Source organism: Thermobia domestica, chromosome 5 (genome assembly GCF_964235325.1).
Source record: "Thermobia domestica chromosome 5, izTheDome1.hap1.1, whole genome shotgun sequence".
Taxonomy (NCBI): Eukaryota; Metazoa; Arthropoda; class Insecta; order Zygentoma; family Lepismatidae; genus Thermobia; species Thermobia domestica.
In genome coordinates, this window is record NC_137458.1 from 39,040,118 (window position 1) to 39,053,818 (window position 13,701).

The window sequence follows — 13,701 nt, forward strand, 5'->3', positions numbered from 1 at the left end:
TAACGTAACCAATGAATGGACCGAGGTCAGGCATATGTCACAAACTTCATACAAGTTCAGAAACCAGGCTAGGTGCTCAGTAAGTTAGGAGAGGGTGTGCTATTGAACAGTTTGAGTTTAGCGTCCGTTTCAGCAGCTAGGCCATATGAAACATGGACTTACAGCTTAATATAGGATCCGAACACACTATTCGCTGCCGCCGGGAATTGAATCCGGTCTCCACGCAAAGGTGCGTACGCTAACCGTCCCCTGGCAGGAAGAAGCTCTGTTATTGAACATGATCGTTGAAAGTGCAGCATAGAGAACGCACAATTGTGAGGAATTTTCCTTTACAAGTTTAAACTGGGACATTCTTCATATCTATCTACCAGCGAGGAACATCAACAGTACATTTGGGCTAGAGTGCCGCTGAGCGCACCACACGCCGCTGGGTTTCTAGAAATTCGTGCCAGTGATAACATTGAAAAATGAGCTCTACGGCCACCGACCAACATGTTCTCTTCAAGAACACCATAGAAGCGCACCCTCGGAAAAGTGTCCGTTCATTTTCAGACAAGTTAAGTATATACAATACTACTGTCGTTGAGCGTACCTGCGCAATCGATAAGGTGAAAACATTGGATTCACGGGTGCTATGAGTTGACACCGGTCAACAAGGATCGCCATCTGGAGGTGTGTGTGCACTTTTCTGAGTGTACGGAATAACCGGAAATGTTTCCTGCATTGAACTGTTATTTCTGATGATAAAATGGGTCTTCTACAATAATAATAATAAACGATCAGAATAATGGTTGGATCGTGATCAAAATTCACGTTGGTTTCCAAAACCGCTCCTCCACCTGCAGAAACTGTTGTGATCTATTATGTCTTTCTACGTCGAGGCGAAACCATCACTCCGGATCAACACAATGACTGCTCTCTTCGTAAACTTGTCCTCAAGCATCCAGCAATGGTCAACAGACAGAATATCCTCATGCTGCACGACAACCTAGTTCATATATCGCTCAAAGAACGGTGTAGACTCTCCATGATTTGGGTATGAAACCTTTCCTCTTCCACCACATTTTCCTCAAATCTTAACAACCGAATATAAATCCTTTCGACATCTCGATCACTCCCTGGCAGGGAAGAACTTCTCTGATGACCAGATGGTGTAATATGCGGTTGAGGATTTCTTCGCATCAGATTTCTTTCTCATTAAATAAAATCATTGACGGAGTAATGGCAAAAATTTGTGCTGCAGCCGGCGACTACTTTGACTATCCAGATATTGTAGTTTCCCTTTTCTTTGGGTTTTGAAAGTGACACGTCAGTTGGACATTTCAATCTCACCAAACCAATTTTTTAAATAATTAATACTTTTCTGACCAGAGTATATGCTTAATTTTAATAAATAAGTATATAATCAGTGGGGAATATATATAGAAATGTGAAGTCCCCCCCCCCCCCACATAATAGTTGATTTTTTAGAATACATTACTTCGTTTATAAATCAAATATTTCCATTGATGTTGAAGGTATAACCATGTGAAGATCTTACTGCAAAATATGATTTAAGCCTCTCTGATCCTTGGAAATACATATTCGTTAAAGTATTCGAAATATTGGAAATTATTTCAGTTACTAGGAATACAAAAGAGTTAGTACAAATTTTATCTTGTAGCACTATGAAACTTGTACCAGTTACAGTATTGTGGGTAGGTTATTATCTTTACAATTTTCAGTGCTTTTTTTCTTATTATTACGAACTTCAAGTTTCCCATAACAGGTAGGAGTTTTTGTACTTATTGAACTGTATGGATAAAGTTACAAATCAGTTTATTTCGCACGTCTTCAATAAATGTGTATATTTATTCTTATCGTGAGAAGTCAATACTTCATACAGTTCAATAAATACAAAATCTCCTACCTGTTATGAGAAACTTGAAGTTCGTAATAATAAGAAAAAAAAAGCACTGAAAATTGTAAAGATACTAACCTACCCACAATACTGTAACTGGTACAAGTTTCATAGTACTACAAGATAAAATTTGTACTAACTTTTTTGTATTCCTAGTAACTGAAATAATTTCCAATATTTCGAATACTTTAACGAATATGTATTTCCAAGGATCAGAGAGGCTTAAATCATATTTTGCAGTAAGATCTTCACATGGTTATACCTTCAACATCAATGGAAATATTTGATTTATAAACGAAGTAATGTATTCTGAAAAATTAACTATTATGTGGGGGTAGGGGGAGGGGAGACTTCACAATTCTATATATTCCCCACTAAAATTATTCATATGTTAGCGTGTAAAATGCACTTAACACAATTATTACCGATTCCAAATTTGTTATTTTTAACTTGCAAGTATATGAGAATATTAATAGCTACTTAAATTCGTCTGGAAGTAGTCTTCTTCGTCCGTAAACAACAATTATGAAATCCATGCGAAGTTCAGTGTTGCTAAATCGTATTTTCATATATACTGGTACTTCGTTTTTTCTAACTTTCATATACGGCCAAAACTTCTAAAACGAAAACTCGAAATACCGGTAATAAAGAATTAAATGTATAAATTGTTAATATTAAATGATATAAATTGTTAATATTGTAATCTTTTCTTACTATATGGACTATTTACTTCCTTCAAGCCCTCGGCTTGCTATTCCTATAGATTAAAATCGTGCTTAATTAAAGCTTTAAAAGTTTACGTTTAATTTTATTTATATATTTATTTTTAATATATTCAGCAAATAAGCTGCGCTTACACAACTGTTAATGTAGAAATCTATAGGTGGTTACGGCCTGTTAATAATACTGATTCGATAAAGCTTAAATATTGCATTGTTCTAAAGATAAACTGTAAAACTATCTGTAGTTTATAAACACTGTTGCTTATAGTTACAAAATTATATATTGTGCTTAGGGATGGCCAAAATTTTCCGGAATCCGGATTCCGGAAAATTCGGAAATTTCACTTTCTGGATTTCAGAAAGTAAAAATTTTGGAACTGACCATTCCTAATTGTGCTTGGCATAGAATTTTATATAAGTACTTAAACAACCTTACTCACTTTTAATACTGTCCTTGTATTAAAAAACAGCAAAGCACGTGCATATTCAGCATCATTATTATAAATTTTCAAAGAATGGCGAGCAGATAGACAGGCAGCGGAACGGCGACTGTTAATTATTAGGAATCCTTTCAGTTCTTCACAGACTGAGACCTTTCGCTTTTAGAGTAAGGATTTACAACAAAATTCGTACTAAGAAATCCAGGTGTAATAAAGGCATATGTTTACAAGAATGGACTATTTAACATTTGTTTATGAAATTAGTAACAATGCTATCCCATTTCCTTTTTCGGTGTTGAATTTTGGTTGTTTCGTCCTAATGTACTCCTCTAAAACTTTTCTTTCAGTTAGTGAGGTAGCACGGTATAAAACCTTGATATCCTGCCTACTATTGTTTAGTTTACTGTTTCAATCTAGTTAATATTGACATGATTTTTTGTCACAGTCATATGAGTATCTTGGCAGGAACACGAAATTTTGTAAATGCCGCGTAAAGAGTTTTTATCCATGGAATAACTTTTGCAATGTTTCCAAATTCCTAGATAGCTGAGTTTTTAAGTTATGTTTCGCTATTTTTCGGTCTAAACGAAAAATTAGGGAATGATGGGATTCCCTATTATTCGTAAATATACGTTACTCCGTTCATACATTAAGAAGTTCCACTGACGTTGAAGTTATAAGCATGTGAAGATCTTACAACAACACACGATTAACGCCTCTATGATTCTTGAAAATGTATAGTCGTTAAAGTATCCGAAATATAGCAAATTATTTCCGCTATATGGAATATAGGAAGGTTAGTACAAATTTTATCTTGTGTAATATACATGCCATATATTCTACAGTGCTGGTTGGTCTAAGAAATCTTGAACCTCTATTCGAACAGAGGGAAAGCCGTTGATTACCCAAATCCTTCATTGCACTTTAAAAAGTATCTCAATTTTTTCAAAATACAATTTAAACATAATTTAATTTTAGACTTTACGTGGGAAATTATTGCCCATTTCTCCTCCTTCCACTATAGATACCACCATACAATGAACTGTCAGAAGAAACAGAAAATCTATCAAATACTAGACATATCCAATAATTGCAGTGCTAATATAATGATCAATAAAGGTCAAATTTAAGGAAAATAGTGTATTAGCAGATGATTTTTTAAAACTCGAAGGTGATTTAGAAACTAAGTTTTACCGTGCAGCTGTCCAAGAGTTCTACTATTTGTCTTCAAGGATTGAGCTATACTTACCTTTAACATATTCTTCGCATACTTTCTCTTCAACATTTTCTTTAATTGTCTCACTTTTTACCTGAAAAATAAGGAATTTTTAAGTTCTCCTGTTTTGTAACATGCGATAAAACACTATCTATAATGCTATTTGAAGTGCCCAATTAAACAGATTACCAGGATCTTGTAACCAAATATACAATTGTATGTTTTATACTTGCGAACTAATGGCACTACATAGTCCATACTGAAATTCTGATATTGAGCTCTCTGAATTTCCATGACTAAGAAAGAAAATTTTCCTTGACCCGCGGCACTATCATTTGTGGTGAGATCTAAACTAAACTAAACAATAATTAATTAATTAATTAATTTAATAATAATAATAATTATATTATTATTATTATTATTATTATTATTATTATTATTATTATTATTATTATTATACTGGCAACCACCTTTCTCATGGCTGTCCAATGTTCGTTTTTTATTTTATTTATTTATTTTTCAATATAGTATAAGCTGTAATAAACCTCGTCATAGCTAGTCACAAGTCCGTGTTGAAAAAGGGGGAGGGGAAAAATTTCTGTCCATATGTAATATAAATACATAGAGCAAATTATTTAAACCAAAAAAAAAAAAAAAAGCCTGGTTTAACCCCCCCCCCCAAAAAAAAGTTTTTTTTTTGTTTTTTTCAATAAAAACCATGGTTTTTGCCAACCCTGTCTTGCACACAATTCCTCGCGACACATCTAACACACTAATCACCTCATACATTTGCACCAACTAACCACACAACAACAATTTGGCCTCTACCAAATTCGCATTTTGCATCACCATCGTCTCGTCGCTTCAACACATGCTTCTGTTCTACCTCGCCTGGTGGTATATTGCAGACGATCATCTAACTCACTACTAACAACGGCCAGGCACTGCGCCGCGCTTTCAGTTGCAAACTGAGGTGTTTCTATTATTTTCAGAACCGTCTGTGTAAGGATAATGCACATTATATTATACTTTCTATGTAGAACAGTACAGTCTGAATGAAGAAATTTTTACAACGCAGTCACAATAAGGACTAATACGACTTTGGAAAGAATGAGGCACTTGTCTTCGATCACCAGGAGTAAAACATTACATCACTAAAACAAAGAGTAGTGAGGGAAATCCAAAACCTTCCTTTTGAATTGTTCATTTGTACATAAAGATTTTTACTATTTTACAAATATGTAACTTGGCTTAGATTCTTATAAAAAGAAAGAAAAAAAAACTATATGAGGAGAAAAGTATTTGGTGCGTGTTGACCTTCGAGGGGACTATGTCGAAAAATAAAGTACGTTAAAAAACTCAAATTGTTTTCTCTAATATCAAAGCAAGTTACTTATCAAAGCACCTAATATTACTTACAGACAATGACAAAATTCTCTTTCCCTAACGCTTGATTATCTCATCAATCATTATTTTAAATGCCGTAGTTTATATTTCGATTATTCAAAACCTTAAAGCAAAGAAAATAATACACTACAGCCTCTTTTCAGCGAATCCTGATTAATCGAATTTCCGGGTTCAGTAAATCAGTAAAATATAGCATTTTTTAAAAAAACATAAATAAATAACGTGATGCTAACGTCTTTTCACGCTGAAAATTTCTGTACACAGATTTAAAAAAATTAACCTTTATTGCAATCTAACAAATTTTCGTTCAATAAAAGCACCATCGGTCCCAACAAATTCGTTCAAACGGGAGTCCAGTGTTCTGTGATACTAGATTAATATTTAATAGCTTTTACAATGATTATCGCGGGCAGTTATTTTTATATTGCATTATACATAAAAGAAGACTTCTAAGTTGAAAACCCCTTTCACTTCCTTGTCCTTCACCGATTTCAACCACAAGCAATGGAGATAATCGGAAATCTTTACGAAAATATTCATCTTATTGTGTCTTAGTTATAGTGGAAAATTCTTTATCATATTTCGTAGAAGTGCACACTTAGAAAATGGGATTCAGTTTACCCTTCTTTAACCCCTTAATCTTGAGAATTTCAACCCGAAATGATTTAATTTCCTAAGCTTTGAAAGAAGCACACACCAGTTTTTAGAGCGCTTACCTCTTGTGGTAATTCTTTGGTTCGATTCCAACTCTCACCAAATGAGCTTTTGGTGACCGAATACTGGTGCGTGAGTTTTCTCGGAGTTCTCCCGTTTCCTTCCACTTTTTTCATTACACTATTTCATTCATCATCATCATCATCATTACAGTATCCATTGGCCTCAGAGCATAAATGTGGGCCGGACAATGTTCAGGATATTATTCTACAGCTCATTTTTCTGCTGCATCTTTCTTGCTGACTAGTAAGAAAACAGTCAATGTTTTAGGATTCATGAGATTCGGTAGCGGTTGAAAAGCTTGTTTAACAGCTTTCCTCCTTTTTCTCCTAAGATTCTCTAGATAATTCATTTTGAATATTAAGACATCTCGCAGATACATCGAAAATTCTAGTACACAATTATGGGTTTGATATTCGATATGGGTTTGAAACTTAATAGCTCGTCATTTCTAAACTATCACAACAAAATATTAAGAGATAATACATAATTGTTGTGCTTACAGGAAGTTACATAAAAAAGGATTTTTTAAAGTAGTTTTTGAATATTTTTTAGGGCCCAGTCATGTCCATTTTACTAGTTTTAGGGTTCCATTTAAATGGCTATGAACTGTATATTTGGTGTAAAATGTAAATACAGTATATATTTATATACCTTACAGAGGCTGCGTAAGAGGATGCATATCGTCCTTTTGTTGCAATAATGCTACTAAAAATAGGAGTAGAACCCTCACCAGAATTTGATCACTTGTCTCTGGCAGCTCTTTAGTTGTTATCTTGAAATACGAAACACATTTTATAATTAATTTTAAGGTACCCAATAAATCAGGGAAATAATTAAACTAGAAAAATCCTACCCGAGCCCAGATGGATTAGGTTTTCTCAAATCATGGCTATATTCTTTCGTGATCTGTAACTGCAGGAAGTTTTAGTTTTTCAAAAGGAATAAAAATTAAAAAATACGAAGAAAAAGTTATGAAAATACATTTACCTCGCCAGCATCTACTGTCTGAAGGCTCTTTTCATTTTTGTCATTATCTGGATGTTTTTCACGAATATTTTCTATGGCTGGAAGCGGCAGAACAGTTACGTTAACAAGAGGTTCTAGTTTAAGTTTAGGATCTGAAATATAAAAGAGAAGTTTCACTACACCAATTATCTTATTATGTAAAAATAAATAATAAAAAAATATAAGAAATTTCTGGGATTATCCTGAATTCAACACATAAATACATTAAAAAATAGGTAAGTTCCCGATCACCTCATTCTCATTCTCAGAGTATAGAAAAATTTAAACGGTGTGTTAAATTGATAGATAACATCGAATAGTTTTTCAGTATAGTATGTCATCTTGGATGACAACGTGTGGAACGCTGAACGTAGTTAAATAACGGAAATTAATTTCAAGAAAGAAAAGAAAAAAAATGCTACATGGGCGTGACTTGCAAAAGAGATTATAAGTTAGCACAAAAGAAAGGGTAAAATAAATCACATATCTAATAGCTCTCTATATATAAAAGAAGTGGTCTTCAGTGAGTGAGTAAAGCTCTAAGTTGAAATTTGAACAGTGCATAGAATTTGTGATACAAGATCCCACTAAAGAAGTATTCCAGAAATTTGACGAGGAAGAGGGTGGGGGAATAAGGATGGAAATTATTACATTAAAGTCAGTATCTCGGAATACCTGAAGTTAGGGATATTAAATTTGGTATATGGACTTCATTTAAAATAATACGAAACGTGTTTCTTATTTCGGCCTTTAATAAAAACAACACCGACAACATTTGGGAGATGATTCCTGACACCAATATGAGACTAAAAGTATAGACCAACCTGGGTGCACAAATGCTTCCTTTCGGAGTTATAGACTGCCGAAAATATGAAATTTAAAGGTCCATAGCTCCTGAATTATGGGACCTACCGTAGTCGGTTCAAGACTTCAGTTAGGAACTAATATGTGCGCTATCCAAAAATACATGTTTTAGAATCCTAAGGTACTCACGCAACAATTTTTATAGAAGTTTGTCTACTACCGGATTCAATTTGAAGTACTCACCAACTACCTCTATAAAAACTGTTGCTTAAATACCTCACAATTCTGGAACTTGGATATTTGGATAGCGCACATACTAGTTCCTAAGTGAAGTCTTGATCCGACTACGGTAGGTCTCGTAGTTTTGGAGCTATGGACCTTTAAAATTCATTTTTACATGTTTTCGGCAGTCTGCAACTCCGAAAGGAAGCATTTGTGCACCCAGGTTGGTCTATAATTTTAGTATCATATTTGTATCAGGAATCATCTCCCAAAAGTTGTCGGTGTTGTATATATTTGACCTAGAAGTAGAGAAAAGGAGTGGAGATTACAACTATTATAATGAGGTGCCTATACTTCGGAATCTCTTAAGATCATGGACGTGAAATTCGGTATTGAGTCTTCTCATTTAATGTAATTAGATTCACGTTTCAGCGTTCTTCATATTTGATCTACAAAGGAAAAAAAAAAAAAAAAAAAAAAGGAGTGAAAAGAAAAAGGGGCGGGGATTACAACTGGGGAAAAAAGAAGGAATGTCACAAAATTGCATTTTCGAGAGAACGGCGTTTTAATATTGAAAACAGCGTAAAAAGAATAGGGTTAGACAATTTTATTGCCCCTTTTTATATGCCTTTTTTTTTTTGCCCCTTGCCCCTTCTACATCTACGCATGCATGGCATATACAGTCAAATAGTACCAAGAGTCACCAACAGATAGGACAAAGCACACACATGGACATTCCTTGTTTTTCCCCTTACCCTTCAAATATTATAATAAGAGTCCATAATTCGGAATAGCTTAAGGTTAGAGGCATAATATTTAGGACTTGTCATTTAAAATAATAAGACATGTGTTTCAGCATTTATTGATCTTTGACTTAGAACGGAAGAAAATGAAGGCGGTAGGGAAAATGGGGTAGTATTACAATTACTATAATAAGATTCCATACTATAATGAGATGGTCATATCTCGGACAGTCTTAACATTAAAAGCTTGAAATTCGTTATTTGAACTATTTAGAATAATACAACAAGTGTTTCATGGCTTCTTAGGTTATTTGTCCTAGGAGAGAACAAAGAAAGAAAGGAGGGTGGGGGTTACAATTATTACAAAATGATGTCCAAATCTGGGAATTCCTTAAGGTTAAAGAAATGGAATTTGGTGTCTGAATTTTTCATCTAAAGTAACTAAACACGCGTTTCAACTTAAAAAAAAAAAAAAAAAAAAAGTTTGACCTACAATCGATTAAAATGGGGTGGAGTGCTTCCCTAAGATGTTCATACGAGATGGTCGAATTTTGTACAAGATTTCAAGTGTTAGCCCTAAATTCATTATATTATAATTTCTGGAACTAATTAAAACGTAATTTACTCTCTAATTGTTCAATGATAAAACTTAAGATAAAATATATTAAAGCTGACGTATTTTCCGAAGATTTTCTACATTTACCTTTCCATTTTTCACAAAATTCCTTCTTTATAATTGAGAATACATTCACTATTATTGGCTTTACGTATTATATCAGAACTGTCTAGAAAAAACATGTTTATACATGTATGGCCACAAAACTTAGCAAGTTAAATATTCAGGTCTGACCATAGAAGAAATTGCTATCATACGTTACAGATTGTTACTCATATCAACATAAACATATTTATAAATGTTATCGTTATAAGTTCACAAAAAATCTATACAAAAAGCGCAAAAGAAAGAACGCACAATGTTGCCCACGGTAAAATGTGAGGACATTTGCTACTGTACATATATCCAAAGATAGGCTACAGAACGACATAAAGAAAAAACTTAACTATAATCATTGAATAGATGTCTGGATGCTTTCGGTCGTTAATGATTATCCTCAACAAGAAAGAAAATATAAAAACCATACGGAAAGGGCAGTAGCGTCTCGTGACATAATTTTTCGGTAGTTTACAGTCGTTAGAAAATTCTATTCTAGAATTCTTTCAGTATTTTAAATAAGAAAAACTATAAATAGTCAATGAAAGTAACCATATATATATATATATATATATATATATATATATATATATATATATATATATATATATATATATATATAATGGAAAGTACCAATTTATGAATAAATGCTTTATTTCATTCGTATAAGAAATTACTTCTCATGTTCTTCTGGGCAACAACTTGTCAATAAATCTTCTGAAGTTTAGTTCTTTCAATTTTTTTCTCTGTTGATACTATAGCTAATGCACTGAAACTATTTTGAGCTACGGTACTCCTTTAAGTGCTTTCATATGCTTTAATACGGTAACACAACTTTCAGTTTCTGAAGCCAACTTCGGATTATTTGCTATGATTTTCACGAATTTTATTGTATGACATTCTCTTTCTACAGACTCACCATCAATTTCACAATATACTAAATGAAATCTCCATTAGTATCAAGACTGCAAACGTCTGCTATCTCGTATATTTGAAGAGCTCCTTCGTGGCTAAGCGGTATAGCGTAAGTGCCTTTGGCATGGGAGACCCGGATTCGATTCTCGGAAGAGCTCATGTGGTTCGGATTCCACATTAATCAGTAGGTCCCGTCTCGTATAGCCTCGCTGCTGAAAGGGACGTTAATTGCCATGTATGCTCTTTAGTGAACTGTTACCAGTGTATACACGAAACATGCAATGTATCAAATTATTATGATAGGTGCAGAAGCACCTTTAATTAGGAACACTTTTTGTCCATGTACTTTTGCATTGTTACCTCAAGACACTTCATTACTATTCCGCTCTCTCTCCAAAGAAAAATCCTTTCCAGTTACAGCTGAACGTACGTTACTGCAAATCTCAATACTCGTCTTTTTCTATTTTGCATGTGTTAAAGACGAATGTTGAAAAAAAAAATCAATTCCAAAATTTCCTTCAGAAGATAAGAGTTTACCATTGTAGCAATATTACCAAGTACAGCATGTTTTGATAAACTATTCGCTTTTCTTACAAACACAGCTTATTTAGGTAGAAAAAACAGTAGCCTAAAAAATCAGAGATTATACATATTAAAAAAAAAAAAAAAAGCTTGAAAATAAATTAAAATTTAATTTTATTCTGCATTAACTTAAACATTTCTGGGGAAGGGTTTTAAATCTCCCATTTCCTTTGGTACGACCTCGGAAATCAGTAATTTTGTTTGTTCCATTAGTGTATTTTCATTACGAGAACTTGAGATAAAAAGAAATGTAGATAACTGATTTAGAAAAAGGGGTTATATGGTACTACTATATTCTCCTATATATTTTAAGTTGCAGTTCATTGTTTGATTTTGTTTAAAGCAACATGCTACTAGAAATTAGTTAACAACAGCTGTCAACGCAGAAGTTCATTCTTTGATTCTGTTTAAAGCGTCACATTACTAGAAATAAGTCAATAACAGTGCTGTCAACGCTGCTCATGCAAATTTGGATTTGAACGTCAGGAGACTGCAGTTCCTCCCCTTAGCTGCCCGCGTTTCCCTTGCGTTACTACACACAGAGCAGCCTACCACGCTCGCTCCTCTGTTGTGAACGTGGTATGATGATGGAATGCATATACGCAATGGATAAAGCAAGCGAAGAATAGAAACGAAACAATATAATAATATTCTAAATATTATTAAACATCTTAAGGAGCAACAAACAGTCCACGATACTTGGTAGTTCACGTGCTCTTCCGAACTGCACAAGGCGACGCCACTGGGAAAGGGCTAGAAGTCTATACAGAGATGGTTTGAACGACACAGAGATAATATAAATCCCCTTCTTTTTGCCCATTGGTCTCCACGAACTTCTACCATATTGTAAACACCACATCCACACAGATGATTTTCAGATATATACCTCTTTTTCCCAAGCAAGATATCATGAATGTAATTGAGAACATAACAGCGACTTACGAAAAATCACTAAATATTTGTAACAAAAATAAATAAATAAATAAACATTGTGTTTAGAAATTCTATTAATTTTACGAAGAATGTAGCATTCATTACCTTCTAAATTATTTGTATGTGTAGCCTCAGCCTCCTTCACATCAAGTGTTTCCACATTCTCCGTGTTAGTAATCTGTAAAAAATTTGAAATCTACTAACAAAATTTATATTTTTCTCATTAAAAACCAAATAGATATCTTAAAAAATAATAATAATGTGAGCTTTAACATATTTATTAAAACCGTATTTACCCAAAACATTATTTTGTTTATTTAACTGTGTATGCTTCGGCAAATGGTTATTGCCATCTTCAGCACAGGTTCTTTTCAAAAAAAAACTATTGCTTGACGAAATACGTCACCGTTGGTTATCTTTGCACTAATCAGTATCTCGTAAAGTTGGTAATTTGTAATTAATGAAATCCTGTTTTGAAATTCTTACCGATTTTTCATCTGTACCCAAAAACGTAGTCAACAATGATGTAGTTCGTCAAGCTTTAGTTGTTCTAGAAAAAAAAAAAAAAAAAAAAAAAAAACTGCGCTGAGAATGGTAATATTCATTTGCCAAAATGTATACAGTTAAATGAGGGAATGATTTTGATTAAGTACAATTTTAATAGGTACCGTATTTACGCGAATCTAAGGCCCTCAAATGTAAGATGCACCCTTGGCGAAAATGAAAAAAGCCTACACTGCATTGATTTTAAAGAATAAAAAATAATAATAATAATAATAATAATAATAAACATGGAAAAACAAATAAGAAATATTGAACGTACTGCTGGAATTTACGGTATATTCATGTGCATCTGCTAGCATTTTTTATTCCTAATGTAATTACGATACAATACGGTACAGTTTTATAGCAATCTATTATCGGTATCATATTATACCAGTATATATATATATATATATATATATATATATATATATATATATATATATATATATATATATATAACAAACGAATAATTATTCAGCAATTATTTAAACTTGTTTCTTTTCTTCTGTTTGGCTCTCACACTCACAAAAACAACACTGACAAGTTACTACTCATCATCTGTTTCCTCTTCGGCATCACCATCTTTTCCAATTTTTCCACTTTTGATGGTCACATACACCTTCTTTACAGAGTCGCGACTAACGGGATTGGAAATTTTTAGCAAAACTCCAACTAATCTGACCTAAATTTGCGTAACTCAAATCTAAAACGCACCTTAATTTTGGAGGAAAAAAAAAAAAAGACAAAACAATGGGTATTAGAATCGCGAAAATACGGTATTTAATATGCACCCTATTGAATCAAGTGGCAATCTAAGTTGTATCATGTTCATATTCT

The 13,701-nt window shown here is 33.2% G+C and overlaps 1 protein-coding gene across 5 annotated transcripts in view; it reads right to left on the bottom strand.

Annotated features, from left to right (window-relative positions):
• LOC145685873 (uncharacterized) overlaps nucleotides 1–13,701 on the bottom strand; it is a 167,784-nt gene that overhangs the window by 114,077 nt on the left and 40,006 nt on the right. For all 5 annotated transcript variants that reach the window (XM_081758538.1, XM_081758537.1, XM_081758539.1 and 2 more), the window contains exons 6-8: nucleotides 12,424–12,496; nucleotides 7,390–7,520; nucleotides 4,312–4,372 (exon numbers count right to left, since the gene is read on the bottom strand). In XM_081758538.1, coding sequence (XP_081614664.1) covers nucleotides 4,312–4,372; nucleotides 7,390–7,520; nucleotides 12,424–12,496 — 265 coding nt within the window. The remainder of the gene's footprint in view (nucleotides 1–4,311; nucleotides 4,373–7,389; nucleotides 7,521–12,423; nucleotides 12,497–13,701) is intronic.